The 16,759-nt window shown below is 41.4% G+C and overlaps 1 protein-coding gene across 1 annotated transcript in view; it reads left to right on the forward strand.

Annotated features, from left to right (window-relative positions):
* The window catches only part of LOC141212854 (S-adenosyl-L-methionine-dependent tRNA 4-demethylwyosine synthase TYW1-like), a 273,215-nt gene that overhangs the window by 228,014 nt on the left and 28,442 nt on the right, over positions 1 to 16,759 (forward strand). The window contains exon 15 of the mRNA XM_073665131.1: positions 16,101 to 16,268. Within this exon, the coding sequence (XP_073521232.1) occupies positions 16,101 to 16,268 (168 nt within the window). The remainder of the gene's footprint in view (positions 1 to 16,100; positions 16,269 to 16,759) is intronic.

Below are 16,759 nucleotides of genomic sequence, written 5' to 3' on the forward strand. Positions count from 1 at the left end.
AGCAGTTTGTCAGCTTTTGGACACCTTTGAAGGTGTTTTCTATGTGTTTCTATGTGTTTTTGTTTGCCTGCCATTGGTTTTAACGGTGTTCGAAGGTGTTCGACGAACAGTTCGGCGAACACACGGGTGTTCGACGAACCGAACCGAACTCGACCACTACGGGGGTGGCTCAACACTAGTAATGAGCGGTGTTGGTTTGGCGCCTGACATAGCGTTTACCTTGGTGGCCAAAAACTTCAATTTTGGTCTCCTCTGACCACAGCACCTTCCTCCATACATTTGGGGAGTCTTCCACATGTCTTTTGACAAACTCAAAATGAGCCTTTACAATTTTTGTGTGTAAGTAAAGGCTTTTTTTTCTGCCCACTCTTCAATAAAGGCCACCTCTATGGAGTGTACGGCTAATTGTGGTCATATGGACAAATTTGTTGCAGACATTTCTGCGTAAATTTTGAAGTGTCGATAGGAAAAATGTAGTATAAAAAAATGTGTTTTTTGATGTGTGTTTTACCCCCATTCATTAGAATAGGTGAAAAATACTGGAAAAAGGCTGATTGAATTCACATGCCACAGTTATGAAATTGCTTGTAATCAGCAAAGAAAAAATAAGCAACATGTACATGACACTTAAAGAATCTCATTCACTTTGCTGGTCCTAGGAAATTCTTCAGTTTGTTACAAAACTGCATGGAAAAAAATACAGCAAATAATAACATGTGCACATACCCTATCAGAGTATTTAATTTTTCGCCACGTCTGCATTTTGACCTAATATTTGTTCAATTATACCATGTCATGGTATACTTGTCATATGTTATTGTTCATCTGGAAAAATATGACTGCTCCAGCAATGAAAAACTTCACTTTTATTACAGGGCGTTTAAAAATTTATGACTGACATATCACAAAGATTAGGGCAGACCGACGCGTTTCGGTGTTCAAGCCTTAGTCATTATAAAGCTCGTCAGTCTGCCCTAACCTTTGTAATATGTCAGTCACAATTTAACTACCTGTAACAATAGTGAAGTTTTATACTTACCTTTTCATCGCTGGAGCATTCCTATTTTTTGTATTTCCCTCGACCTGCACCAGGGGTGAACCAGTTGGGCATTCGCCTGTTCGAATGCCCAACTTGAGTACAGCACAATGCAACACTGTCCACGGCGGCTATTGAAAGCATGTTTCTTCTCTGAAACTTATGTTTTAAAGTAAAAAAAAATACCCGGCTAACATCGTACTGCCAATGCTGATGCATGCTGCCCACAGATTGAGTAGCATGTGTCAGGTTTCTCTTTAAGACCAGATGCTCTTTTTTATGTGTTTGCAAAATTCTATATTTCAAAAAGGGTGTACTTTTGTTTGTTGTTATCTCATGATTTTATATTGACATTTTTCATAAAATCACTTACATGCAGTAAATTACACTGTTCTACATATTTTCAAAAGTTGTCAGGTTCAGTTATAAAATGAGCCATTTCTTAATGATTTTACCCTCCTGAATTCAAATCTGACAATGGAAATTTTTATTTGGCTCTTGTTTCTACAGTGGGTACGGAAAGTATTCAGACCCCTTTAAATTTTTCACTCTGTTTCATTGCAGCCATTTGGTAAATTCTAAAAAGTTCATTTTTTCTCATTAAAGTACACTCTGCACCCCATCTTGACTGAAAAAAATCAGAAATGTAGAAATTTTTGCGAATTTATTAAAAAAGAAAAACTGAAATATCACATGGTCATAAGTATTCAGACCCTTTGCTCAGACATTCATATTTAAGTCACATGCTGTCCTTTTCCTTGTGATCCTCCTTGAGATGGTTCTACTCGTTCATTGGAGTCCAGCTGTGTTTAATTAAACTGATAGGACTTGATTTGGAAAGGCCCACACCTGTCTATATAAGACTTCACAGCTCACAGTGCATGTCAGACCAAATGAGAATCATGATCTCACAGGAACTGCCCAAGGAGCTCAGAGACAGAGTTGTGGCAAGGCACAGATCTGGCCAAGGTTACACAAGAATTTCTGCATTACGCAAGGTTCCTACGAGCACAGTGGCCTCCATAATCCTTAAATGGAAGAAGTTTGGGACCACCAGAAGTGTTTCTAGACCTGGCCAGCCAGCCAAACTGAGCAATCGTGGGAGAAGAGCCTTGATGACAGAGGTAAAGAAGAACCCTAAGATCACTGTGGCTGAGCTCCAGAGATGCAGTAGGGAGATGGGAGAAAGTTCCACAAAGTCAACTATCACTGCAGCCCTCCACCAGTCGGGCCTTTATGGCAGAGTGGCCCGACGGAAGCCTCTCCTCAGTGCAAGATATATGAAAGCCCGCATAGAGTTTGCTCAACAACACATGACTAAGAGAAATAAGATTCTCTGGTCTGATGAGACGAAGATAAAGCTTAGAATTATCAACAAAAAGTTCTATGTGTGGCGAAAACAAGGCACTGCTCATCACCTGCCCAACACAATCCCAACAGTGAAACATGGTTGTGGCAGCATCATGCTATGGGGGTGTTTTTCAGCTGCAGGGACAGGACGACTGGTTGCAGTTGAAGGAAACATGAATGTGGCCAAGTACAGAGATATCCTGGAGGAAAACCTCTTCCAGAGTGCTCTGGACCTCAGACTTGGCCGAAGGTTCTCCTTCCAACAAGACAATGACCCTAAGCACACAGCTAAAATAACAAAGGAGTAGCTTCAGAAAAACTCTGTGACCATTCTTGACTGGCCCAGCCGGAGCCCTGACCTAAACCCAATTGAGCATCTCTGGAGAGACCTGAAAATGGCTGTCCACCAACGTTCACCATCCAACTTGACGGAACTGGAGAGGATCTGCAAGGAAGAATGGCAGAGGATCCCCAAATCCAGATGTGCATCATTCCCAAGAAGACTCATGGCTGTACTAGCTCAAAAGGGTGCACTACATTTCTGTTTTTTTTTCAGTCATTATGGGGTGCAAAGTGTACTTTAGTGAACTTTTTAGAATTTACCAAATGGCCGCAATGAAACAAAGAGTGAAAAATTTAAAGGGGTCTGAATACTTTCTGTACCCACTGTATATCAGAGTTGTCCTTTTACTGCTACATATAGTAGCGATCAAAAATGTTGCAATTTTTTTTAAAAGTGTGATTACTTCTGTCTGGTTGTTGTGATGCCATTTCCCTGGTGATTAATTGAAAGTGCAGGAAGTTGTCATCATGCAAGACCTTAATTTTAACCAAAATGCTTTTGAATATAGGTATGGTCATTTAATTAAATAAAACTGACTGCCAAAAGTTTTGCATATACTATTTATTGTTCACAAGATAGAGAGTAATTCATTGCACTTCACTGAAGGGGCATTGAAGCCATTGGGATATTCAATACATCTTGAGGGATCTTGCTCCATTCCATTTGAAAATCTGCAAACAATTCATCTTCATTGCTGTGGGTACAGGCCCAACTTGCCATCCTAACTCATCCCAAAGGTGCTCTATAGCATTTACATCAGGTAATTGACTTGGCCATTGCAACAGGCGAACATTTTTCTTTGCTAACCAATTTTTTACTAAATTGAACGTGTGCTTATGATCATTGTCTTGCTGGAATTTCCATCCTCTGCCTATTTTGGTTTTACCATGTGGCAGCATTACGTTCTCCAGTATATCTTTGTACTTGGTAGCATTCATATTTCCATCAATTCTATACAGAGGGCCAATGGTGGATGCGGAAAAGCAGCCCCAAACCATGACATTGCCACCACCATGTTTCCCTGTATGTGTTTTGTACCTTACATCATTACGTTTTCCAATTGGGCGGTATATATAGTGCTTGCCATCACTACCAGATTAAGCTTGGATTTATCCAACCCAACACCTTAGACCAATCTGTCTCTTTCCATTGGCTGTGTTCTTTTGCAAACTCAAGCTGGACCTTCCGGTTCTTTGCAGAGATGAAAGGCTTCTTGACTGGAACTCGTGCATTCAATCCTACTGCTCTTAGTCGCCGCACCACAGACACCACTGTCTGTCTCTCTCGGTCTGTTTTTCTTGGTCTGTCTCAGACATGGGTCACTGACATACTCTGTGCTGCTGTAACTGAGTCGCTGACATACTTTGTGCTGCTGTGTCAAAGTTGCTGACATACTTTGTGCTGCTGTGGCAAAGTTGCTGACATACTCTGTGCTGCTGTGATGGAGTCGCTGACAGGGCCGGCTCCAGGTTTTTCTCGGCCCCGGGCGAAAGAGTCTCAGGGGCCCCTTTTAACACCGCAGAGAAAAAATATATATATATATAGTACAGTGCAAAGAATTTACTTTTTACATTACATGAGTGATATCTATTGTAAATTCTACAATGGCTCAGAAACCGGTGAATCGCTCCACAGAGTATACTGGCCCCCATAAAATGCTCCATACGGAATACTGGCCCCCATATAATGCTCCATACAGGATACTGGCCCCCATATAATGCTCCATGCAGGCTGTTCCCCCCCACATAATGCCCTATGCAGGCTGTTCTCCCCCTTATAATGCCCCATGCAGGATGTCACCCCTGATATAATGCCCCATGCAGGATGTCACCCCCCCCATATAATGCCTCATGCAGGATGTCACCCCCCATATAATGCCCCATGCAAATGTCACTTCTCCCCCACCATATAATGCCCCATGCAGGATGTCCCTTCCCCCCATATAATGCCCCATGCAGATGTCCCCCCCCCCCCATGTAATGCCCCATGCAGGATTTCACCCCTCCTCTTTATAATGCCCCATGCAGGATGTCATCCCCCCCATATAATGCCCCATGCCTCCCATACATTTTAAAAAAATATATCAAATTCTCACCTCACTCCTCTTCACCTGCTGCCGTTGCCCAGGTCCGGACTCCAGCATCTCCGGCGTCTTCCCGCTCTGCGCTGCCTGTGATGGCTCAGGGGAGGGCGCGGTGGAAAGACATCACCGCACCCTCTGACCTGAGACATCACAGGGAGTGCACAGCAGGAAGACAGCGGATTTGCTGAGGCACGGGGAGAGGTAAGTATCCGGCTGCCAGGGCCCTGAGCAAGCGGAAGAGAAGGGCGGGTGCTGGCACCGCTCTCCTCCGCCCATAGCCCGGTGAGGTGCCCGACCGCGAGTGGGCCCCCCGCCTGCTCAGGGCCCCGGCACTTGCCCGGATACTGGCGCCGGCCCTGGTCGCTGACATACTCTGTTCTCCTGTGATGGAGTCGCTGGCATACTCTGTGCTGCTGTGATGGAGTCGCTGGCATACTCTGTGCTGCTGTGATGGAGTCGCTGGCATACTCTGTGCTGCTGTGATGGAGTTGCTGGCATACTCTGTGCTGCTGTGATGGAGCCGCTGGCATACTCTGTGCTGCTGTGATGGAGTCGCTGGCATACTCTGTCCTGCTGTGGCGGGGGTTGCTGACATACTCTGTCCTGCTGTGACGGGGGTTGCTGACATACTCTGTCCTGCTGTGGCAGGGGCTCTGGAGGGGGCTGTGTATGTATGAGTGGTTGATGTATGAGAGAGACAGTCTGTCTTTGTCTGTCTGTATGATGAGGTACATCCTTATGCTTCAGGTGGATCTGTGGGCAGGTCTTATCTTGCTGATCTGGAAAGACCTTGCCTACAGTCCGTCCTGGAGCACGAGCATCTCATTAACTCAAAACTGCAAAGACTGATTACACAAGAACCACAAGATAGATTTGTTCACCTCTGGTATCATTTTAATCAGTGTAACAGCTCCAACATGACAATGCCTGTAGTTTACTTAGCAAAATCCTGCTGACAGGTTGCCTTTAAGGACCTGTTACAGCCAAGATTCTTGTATGTTTTGAGGAGACTTTCCACCACCTCTTCATAGTTATCTGCTCTTGAGTTTCCCAAAAAATTAGTTACCACTAATCCGAATGCTATTCATGCAGCCTTTTCCTTGCCCTGCAACAACTTGAGAAACATCTTGAAGACTATGAATCTGTAGTCCAATTAAGACTCCTTCCTTTTTCTTTGCTTCATTCAACCTTAGAAATTTATCAATGAGATACTTGAATGCTTTTGCATTTTTATCCATTGCCGTTACAAAGTTCTTCATTAGGCCCATCTTAATATGCAACAGTGGTAACAAAATCTTATGTGGGTCAACAAGTACTGGATGCAGGACATTTTTACTCCCCGGCTGAAGTGAATGTCAGAGAGGCCAGTCTCACTTATTGTAGTAATATTCTCTTGCACGACTATCCCACTCACACAGACACAGCAGTATTTTGTGTATCCATCCTGGAGACCAAGTAAAAGGGCAACCACCTTTAAGTCACCACAGAGGGGCCACAAATATTAGTCATAGTTCATGCACCTCAACAGTTGTTTAATGTTGCCATAGGTTTCTTTCATGTGGATTGCATAACCAACTGGAATTGCAGGTAGCGCATTGCCATTATGCAGCAAGATGGCTTTTAGGTTTGTTTTGGAGGAATCGATGAGCCTCCGTTCCTCTGGATTATGACTTATTTTCAGAGCTTCCATAAAACTGTTGATGTTGTTGCATGCCACATGATTGCCTCCATGAAGAAGTGTTGGACAAGATCTTTATCACAGTTGCGGAACCAAGATAATCCAAACATCACTTGCAAGGAGATTCCACTGCTGTAGCCTGGAGCAGAGCTCAGCTTTACTCCTAGGCAGATCCAAATCTCTGACAGTATTGTTCAGTTCACCTTTTGTTATGAGGTGTGGTTCAGTTGAGGTTGCTGACAGATAGTCTGGGTCATGAGAGGAAGATTCTTCATGACACCAAGCGCCCTCTTCTTCCTCACTAGACTCGACAGAAAATGTTTCTGGTGCTTTTGGAACCAGCAGTTCTTGTGTATGTGGTACTGGGCGTATTGCAGATGGAATGTTTGGATACAGTGAAGGCCACTTTTTATTATTTGAAACTCCTTACCTAAAGGGGGCCATGCAGAAATGGCAATTGGTAGTGTGATCCTTTAGGTCTCTAAAGATGAGAAGGGACTGCAAAAGGCATAGATTACCTCTTTCCATGCATCCACTGGATAAGATGTGATGCATATGTATGGAGCCCAACTCTTATCCTTCCCTCCTATTCTGCAGCCAAAATACAGGTTGTAGGCTTTCCTTATCATAGTAGACAGGCTTCGCCTTTGTTTTGCAAAAGTGACTTTTCCCCATATGTAGCAAAAACTATCTGCTTTGTTAATGAAAGAATGAGGCATATCTGAAAAAACATATAGAAACATCTCAATATGCTAAGAAATCCTAAAACTGTATACCTTACACAGAGCACATTTATAAAAGTAGGTGCTGCCACTGAAATTAGGATTACGTCATCAGAGCTGAGTTGGTGTTTTTTTGATTGGTCACCCTAAGATGATAGAATACTGAAGGCTCAATAGACTATATAGAAGATATAATAGACTAGCTACTAACAATGCCATAATGATGATGAAATAATAAAAACGTAATTTTTGTATAAGCCTGCATGAAAGGTGTCATAAGTAATTAAAACTTCCTCTGGATCTTGAAAATTATATCCAATCAGCAAATTTAAGGATCATATTAGTTTTCAGCACCACAAAAATCGTTAAGTTTAACTGTTTTCGTCTGTGAACCAATTTGGCTGTAGAGCAGTGTTATATGAATGAAAATCATTTTTATACATCTGGACTGGTTGTTTCTGCAGCATGTGTTTGGATTTCTGGATGTGTAATTCAGATAATTACCTTAATTTCTGCATAAATCTTCTGTATGTGACTATGCCCAGTAGAATGCTCTTGCCCTCTGGGTGGTACTGAAGCCGTGGCAACTGTACTTCACCTAAAGAATATCATGTATAGTCCAAATTTGGACCAGAAGACCGTTGTCTATACCAAATAGTGTCAAGTTCTGGTCCTAGCATACTTTAGGAAACCGTAATCAAATATTTAGAATAAAAAATATTTGAAATCTTGCCTGTACGCTTCTAAGTGATGCTCTTGCTGTAAGAAAAAAAATATTCATCATTACAAACAGTTCAAATTATTCTATAAAGTTTATGATGTTGTAGCGATATTATATGCCCTATTTTTTAATGTTCTGCAATCACAGCATGTTTTATATTGAGAACAAATCCAGCAAAGTAATTATTGTTTGCTTTAAACTGAAAAATGTCTAGGCTGAGTAATTAACTTGTTTGTCTTTACTGTTCATACAGACTTGTGAGGTTATTGTGCATCAGCAAATTTATTAAGCTTCCTTTAAGAGTTACATAGTTAATACGGTTGACAAAAAGACACAAATCCATCAAGTTCAACTGGGGGAGAGGAGAGGATATGGGGAAGGGATTTATAGATGTACAGCCATGATCCATGAGTCATTTGTCTTTTTTGACTTGAGAATGATGACTGTATGACGTTGAAACGCGTTGTGAATATAAAACCTTTTTATCATCATCACTGGTGAAGAATTGATTTACTCCAGAAGTGCAGCCCACTTTACAGGTTTTATCCAGCTGGATACATTATTTCCTGGTACGGAAGGAACAAGGAGAATTATAAATATTATTAAGTTGATTAATTCCTTGAAGCTTCCCGCAATTTTCCTCACCCTTGATGCCGAAAAGGCCTTCGACAGACTGAACTGGAGCTATTTAAATTCAACTCTCCTTAAATTCGGCTTTAACAAAAAATCACTTCTTTTTATCTCTGCTCTCTACTCAAATCCTAGTGCTAGTATCTATGTAAACAATCATCTCTCAAAACCATTTACACTGTCCAATGGCACCAGACAAGGGTGTCCGTTATCCCCTCTCCTTTTTGCTCTTGCAATGGAGCCGTTAGCTCAAACAATAAGGGACAGCCCAAAAATATCTGGAATCCCGATTCCTTCACGTCAATACAAAATTGGTCTCTTTGCAGACGACCTTTTCTTGACTCTTTCTGACCCTGTCAATTCTATTTCTGAACTCACCAAAGTACTCAACGCATTTTCTAAAATATATTTTAAGATCAACGAAAACAAATCTAGAATCCTTCAATTCAATCTAAATGACCACTCCATAGATAAAATTAAAAACCTCTCATCTTTTTCCTGGTCAGAAAATGAACTCCTGTATTTAGGTATTTAAATTTCTAAAAATATTAACTCCATGATCTCTCACAATATCGATAACTTAAGCACTACCATAGCTAAGGATCTAATGGCCTTAGGCAACCATGATCTTTCATGGCTCGGTAAAATATCAATAATTAAATCTATCATCCTTCCCAAAATTCTGTATTTTTTTTTAGAACACTTCCTCTTACAATTCCCTCATCCTCCTTATTGAGACTACAAAACCAAATTAATTCCTTTATTTGGAACTATAAAAAACCTAGAGTCCCTACTAACATCCTATATAAAAAAAAAAAAAAAAAAATATGGCAGCGCCAGTCTCCCTAACATTACAGCTTATTATTGGGCCAACTTGATCAAACAGAGCTCTTACTGGTTCGTGCCTGGTACAATCTGGAATTACACGAAAATAATAACTCCCCTCCTTGCGATCTACTATATAAAGAATTATTTAAAAACTCTCCCAATTAGGCTATGTGCCCACGATGCAGAAATGAAGCAGAAAATTTCTGCAGCATTTCTGCATCTCCCTGGCAGAAAAAAACGCATGGAGATTGTGCATGCGTTTTTCCTGCAGAATACATGCGGATTCACATGGGTATCCACATCCGTTAACGCATGTGTTTCCGCAGGCAGACTGACAAGCACTTTCTAGGCGATAGCATCACTTGGAAAGTGCTTGACAACTAGGTCACACTGTATAAATCCATGCAAACGGCATGGATTTATACAGTGTGACCGTAAAAATAAAAAAATAAAGCTATACTTACCGATCCCCCGCCGCGTGAGCTGTCGCGTGTGTTGTCGCGCTACTTCCGGGTTGCCGGCATCTCGCGAGACAGCCTGCGGTCACATGACCGCGACGTCATCTCAGGTCCTGGAAGGAGAAGCGCTGCTGGGGCCGCCGGACAGGTGAATATAAACTTTATTTATTATTTTATTCTTTTTTTACAGGTACAATGGTACCCAGGTCTGGATGAGAGTCTTCTCTCCTCCAGAACTGGGTACCATCCGCACATTGAAACGCATATAATCCGCTTGTACAAATGTACAGACGCGGATTCTATGCGTCTCAATGCAAGTCAATGGCGGCGCTTCCGCTGCGCTTCCGCAAAATTAATGAACATGTTGCGGATTTATTTGCGCTGCAGAAACGCTGTGGAAAAATCCGCAGCATGTGCATTGACATTGCGGAATGCCATTGGGGACCATGGGGTGCGGATTACCATGCGTTTTTGATGCGTTTCCGCTGCGGAAATTCCGCAGCATAAACGCATGAAAAACGCATCGCGTGCACGCAGCCTTACTCTAATAATCCTATTTTTCAGGCTACGATTTCCGCATGGGAAAAAATAGCAAAATCCAGAAAGAAGGCAAAAAAATTTGACATCATTAAAACTCTTCCTTTATCATTCATAGCTTCTCTTAACAACTCCCTAATTCCCTCTCATTGGTCGAATCTTGTCCTTAAAAAAATAAAAGATTTATACAATGGTGACAATATCTGTTTATATTCTGAGTTAAAAACCAGATTTAACCTACCTTCATCTGATTTTTTTCATTTTATAGTTTTAAAAGACCATATAAAACAATTCCTAACCAATAAACCGAAAATATCCGAACATTCAAGTAAACTTCTTTGCAATATTAACCACATCTTGTTTTGGGGCACAAAAAAATCTATATTCATGGTTTAAAAATGACACTGAGTTCGTTGAGAATTCATATTTCGCCAAATGGGAATCTGATTTAAAAATCTCTCCAGATTTAGACCAATGGGAAGATGCTATAAACTACTCTTACTCAGCTACCATTTCAACTTCTCTCCAAGAGTCCTATTATAAAATTTTGACCAGATGGTATTATACCCCCTCAAGGTTATCCCATATTAGCTCTGAATCATCTCCTTTGTGTTGGAGAAATTGCAGTATCAAAGCTGACCTATTACTCATTTTCTGGTCCTGCCCGAAAGTCAAAATCTTATGGGATCAAATCTCCTCCCTTATAAAACGGACACTCAACAAGTCAATAAAAATCACCCCACAAATGGCCCTATTATCTATTGATCTAGAATCTCTGGATCCTCATTGCAGGCGTCTCCTCATTCACATATTTCTTGTTGTCAAAAATTCTTTGGCCTTTTTCTGGAAGAAAACCGACATTCACAAAATTTCTGATATTATCGACAAAATCTCCACACACAAGGAATTTCAATCAAGATTTGCTATTATAAACAATTGCCTTCCTAAGCATAGCAAGAAATGGGATCTTTGGTCTGATGTTTATTCTTAAAATCTCTTTGAAAAGAAGATTCGTACTCTAATGGGTGAATATTGAATGTTTACTCTTTAATATTCCTTATAATTGTTCTGTAATGATTATTACTAATGTACTAAGGATCATTATGTTTTTTTTTTTTTTTTTTTATACTATTTCATTTGCTCGTTTTATCGTTCTCCTTATTCCCCCCTCCCCCCTTTCTTCCTTCTCTACCCCCCCATCACTCCCTACTCTCCTACTTTTACCCCTCACCCTACCCTTGTTTTATAAAATGTATCAATAAAAATTATTGGAAAACATTATTTCCTGGTGACAGCAGCAGCTGTTTTTCTTCATGCCTACATAGGAGTGGTGCCTGTCACAAATCCACCAGGAGAGTGTAACCACCAACAACCCACTCTCACCCTATTATGCACTCTGTTCCCCAAATCTATATTTATTGAGAAAACATCTTTACGCATTTATATATGCATTTATTTTCTTTTAATAAAGCATCTAAGCCCTTTTTGAAACAATCAACGGTTCCCACTGACACTTGAGGTAGTCTGTTCCACAAATTTATAGTCATTATGATAAAGAAGCTTTGTCTCCCTTGGAAATTGAACCATTTTTCTACATGCAGAGGGAATGAACCCTTGTCTTTTGAGGGGGTTTTACAGTTAACATCTTTGACCATACATTTTGTAAGGGCCATTTATGTAGCAGGGACTAGGGAAAACTATATGCAGATGGGTAAGGAATTGGCTTAAAGGGAACCTGTCAGCAGGATTTTGCTAAGGAAACTATAGGCATTGTCATGTTGGAGCTGCTGCACTGATTAAAATCATATCTGAGGTGAAGAAATCAGTCTTGTGGTTCTTGTGTAATCATGTTTGCCGTTTTGAGTTGATATGCTTGTGCTCCGGGGTGGGACTGTAGGCAGGGTCTTTCCTGGGTGCTCCAGGCCAGATCAGCAAGATAAGATCTGCCCATAGACCTGCTCCAAAGCACAAGTGAATTTAGTTTATTTGAAAAAAAATAGCGTGTCTTTTGTCCTCCTTGCCATAGTAGGTCTTTTGCTATGTAAGCAAAATGGAATGATAGTGATCACTTGTACCAAGGTGATCATGAACAGTGACATTTCCTACCGACTCTGTAAATTACCAAATCCAAGAAATTATTGCCTCTTGTCGGGTCTTCCACAAGCTTGCCCATAAAATGACAGTATTCTTCAGGAAGCTGAGGCATTTTCTCCCCTTTACAGTTGAAGCTGAGCCATGACCCCCGTCAATGTATGGGTAGTTAAAATCTCCCATAATCACTATTGTAACCACCTGTGCAGCCTGTACCATCAGTTTAGAGAGTGATGTTTAGCATGTGGATGGGGGAAAGTCTATAAATTACACCAAAAATTACCTTTTTAGTGTTTACTTCTGTTTGTAATTCCAACCACAATGTTTCAAATTCACAACCTTCTTCCCCTATTGTTTGTCACACGCTTTCATATCACATCCAACTATACTCTTCATCCTTTGCTATTTGACCTGTCTTTCTCTAGTACCTAGGCTTCAAGCTCCCCCAGTTTGCTGATCTCTTCTGAAACTTTGTGGACAGATTTGACTTCACTTCTTGTCTGTAACACATGAATCTGTCTATCCACTGGCCTAATCCTTCCCCCCATAGTCTACTTCTTCACCCACAGATATAGTTTGACCCCTCTCTAACCTGTATAACACTTTATTTCCTGTCTTTTCCTCCTCCCTTGATTCTACTTTAAATACTCCTCCGTTCCTGTAAGATTTCTCTCCTCCGGCACAGCAGACTTCTTCCATTCAGGTGTAATTTAACTGCAAAATGCATATTGTACCCCAGTGAAAAGTAAGCACAGTGCTCTAGGAACTCAAATCCTTCTGCTCTGCACAAGGCTTTACACCTGCATTTAAAGCGCATCTGTCAGACAGAATGTGCTCAGTAAACCGAAGCACGAGCATATCATTATCTCCAAACTGAAAATAAAGATTAAGAAAGAACCACAGGATGGATTTCATCAACCAAGATATTATTTTAATCAGTGTAATGGCGCCCACCTGACAGTGTATGTAGTTTACTGAGCACAATCCTGCTGAGGCTATGTGCCCACGATGCAGAAATGCTCCGGATTTTTTCGTCAGCGTTTCTGCATCTCCCTGGCAGAAAAAACGCATGTGGATTGTACATGCGGATTGTACATGCGTTTTTCCTGCCAGGGACAAGCGGAAATGAAGCGTTCTTCACATGCATTTCTGCATGCGGGTTGACAAGCGCTTTCCAAGCAATTTTAGCATCACTTGGAAAGTGCTTGTCAACTTGGTCACACTATATAAATCCATGCAAATCTAATGGTAAAAAATATATATATATATATTATACTTACTTTCTTATGGCCCCCGGTGTCTTTATCCGATGCGTCCTGGCTTGCCGGCAGCTCGCGGAAGACTAAAGGACCTGCCGACGTCAATGGTCGCGTGACCCTTCACATGACTAAATGACGTCATGGCAGGTCCTTGAGTCCACCGCGAGCTGCCTGCAAGCCGAGACAAGGACACCGGTGTAATGTATATTTTTTATTTTATTCTTTTTTTTACAGGTACTATGGTACCTGGGTCCGGAGGAGAGTCTCCTCTTCTCCAGACCTGGGTACCATCTGCACATTGAAACGCATGGATTCCGCATGTACAGATGCAGTGATGCGGATTCCATGCGTTCCAATGCAAGTCAATGGCGGCGAAAACGCAGCGCTTCCGCAAAATAATTGGTAGCGCTGCGTATTTTTCCGTAATGATAATACCTAGCGGAAATTTCCGCAGCATGTGCACAGCACATGCGGATTATCATTGGGGAACAAGGCAGGCCTTCTACCATGCGTTTTTTAAGCGTTTCTGCAGCGGAATTTCTGCTGCGAAAAAACGCTTAAAAAGCGCATAGTGGGCACACAGCCTGACAGGTGCCCTTTAACTTCCTAAGTTCCTGTTGTCTTTCCTGTGATGCCCATGGCACATGCAGTATTCCGGAGACTACCTTGGAGATTCTTCCCTTCAGCTTGCAGCCTAATTCTTTAAAGTTATTTTTAAGGATCCTCCATCTACCACTTATTCTATCATTGATTCCCATGTGGACTACAACAGAAAGATTATTACCAGTCACCTAAAGTAATTTACCAACCCATTCCACCACATGCCGAACCCTAGCAAAGGGAGACGGCAAACCATTCTGTTGAGGCGGTCTTGACGAAAAATTATTCTATCCTTTGCCTAATTATACTACTATAACCACTAAATGTTTAACCTTATTTGCATTACCATTCCTTGGTTACTATCTGGGCTGCTCACATCAGCCAAAGCAGTATTCATGCTGGAAATCCTGCTCCATTTATGTATACATGTGGCAAACTGTGTACTAAATGAAACCTCCAGTTCTGCTATTACTAATCTAATGAAACAAAAATACAGGGAAAAATTAAGTACTTACAGGCCTTGAACTCCGTCTTTCAACTCCTTGTTTCACCTCCTGTTTTTTTTTTTTAAACTCCACCTTGTTCCCAAACCACTTAGTGCTTAAAGAAGTTGTCCACTACTTTGACATTGATGCACTATCCATAGAATAGGGCATCAATGTATGATCTGCCGGGGTCCCACACGCGGCACCCCCGCCGATCAGCTGTTATCGGTGTAGGCGGCGGTCGCCGGCCGCAAGTCCTTACCTTCGGTGCCTGGCCATCAAGTTGTAGTGGCCGCCGCTTGTAACGGCACATCCGCCTCCCATTCAATTGAATGGGAGGCGGATGTGCAGTTACAAGCGGCGCCCACTACAACTTGACGGCCAGGCACCGCAGGTAAGAACTTGCGGCCGCCGGCACCGATAACAGCTGATCGGTGGGGGTAATGCTTGCGGGACCCTGGCTGATCATACATTGATGCCCTATCCTAAGGATAGGGCATCAATGTCAAAGTAGTGGACAACCCCTTTAAGCTTCAGAAACTTTTCAGTCTGTTCAATTCTTATGTTGATACTTGAAAGTATTGTCATACTAAATGCATTTGTGGCATTTTGTGAGGATAAGCTGCCAATGTCCAAATTAGAATAGACTTTAGTGACCTCTGTCAATCACCAGGACAAAGTTGCTTGAGAACTAGGAAAGCACCATGCTGCTATGTCTGCTGTTTCTCTGCTCAGTTTTACAATGAGAAAAATGGGTAGACAGGCAATTGTTACTGTCTCCAACATATTGGTCCCTTGAACACCCACTCTGATTGGTGCAGAAGCCACAGTGACTGGAATGATGGCCGCACATTCGATAGGAGAAGTGATGCCCACATCGATAAGACATTTATGACATTTGCAGAAGTATCTGTTATCATTCAACCCTTTAATATATCATATTATGGCCTGTTCTGCTGCAAGATTCTAGATGAAGTGCCATAACTTCTGTATGCGTTTTCATGAGATAAGAAATTTATTTTTCCAAGTAATTCCATTATATGTCTCATGATATCTTCTACATCATCCAATGCTATGAAAATCAGGCATTATAGTACATTTTTGTTCATGCCAATTTACAGTATATTTTTTTACTTATTTGCATGAGTAAAGATGTTTTAAATTGCTTATGTAACATGGCTGTGATACTCATTTTATATTAAAAGTAAATATGTAAAACTTATATATTGATCAAACAATTGCTGTTAGTTTTCTTATTCCGCTTGTATCATTTTTTTAGGGCGTAACCTACTGTGGAGAGAGTTCTGCTAGCAATCTAACCATGGCAAATGTACCTTGGCACGAAGAGGTCGTTCATTTTGTTCAAGAGTTGGCAGATATGCTCCCAGATTATGAAGTTGTATGCGAACATGAACATTCAAATTGTATGCTGATTGCTCATAAAAAGGTAGGTATTTCTGAGAAAAAAAGAGTCGATCTCTCCTGACAGACTGCGCCTGTAAAGTAGAAAGCCTACAACGGCTATCAGATGATGCCTTATTTTCATGTCTTGGCAAAATTGAATGAAAAAGTCACATTCAGCAGTGAATGTTGTGTGTAGAAAGATGGACCTTCCTGTGCCTCCTGGGGAAAAGAATAGCCATGCAATAAATGCTTCATAAGCTAACGTGACTACTAGAGGGAAATCATGGAAGCACAGTTATGTCTCATGGGAGAAACATGATCAGATTATTATTTGTTTTTATTTTTAACCAGATTTAAATGTATTTCAAACGTCCTTCAGCCAGGTTCTGTGAACCCAGCCAAATTGTGTCCTAGGAATGCATTGTTGCTAGCTTCTATATCTGGCTTTAAAAATGTCCTGGTTTAATATTTTTCCAGGCCTGTAAGCTGTATGAATAAGATTTTCCACAGGTTTCTTATATTGGCTATGATAGA

Source organism: Phyllobates terribilis, unplaced genomic scaffold, assembly GCF_046119375.1.
Source record: "Phyllobates terribilis strain yellow unplaced genomic scaffold, ASM4611937v1 Scaffold_2__4_contigs__length_985480577, whole genome shotgun sequence".
Classification (NCBI taxonomy): domain Eukaryota; kingdom Metazoa; phylum Chordata; class Amphibia; order Anura; family Dendrobatidae; genus Phyllobates; species Phyllobates terribilis.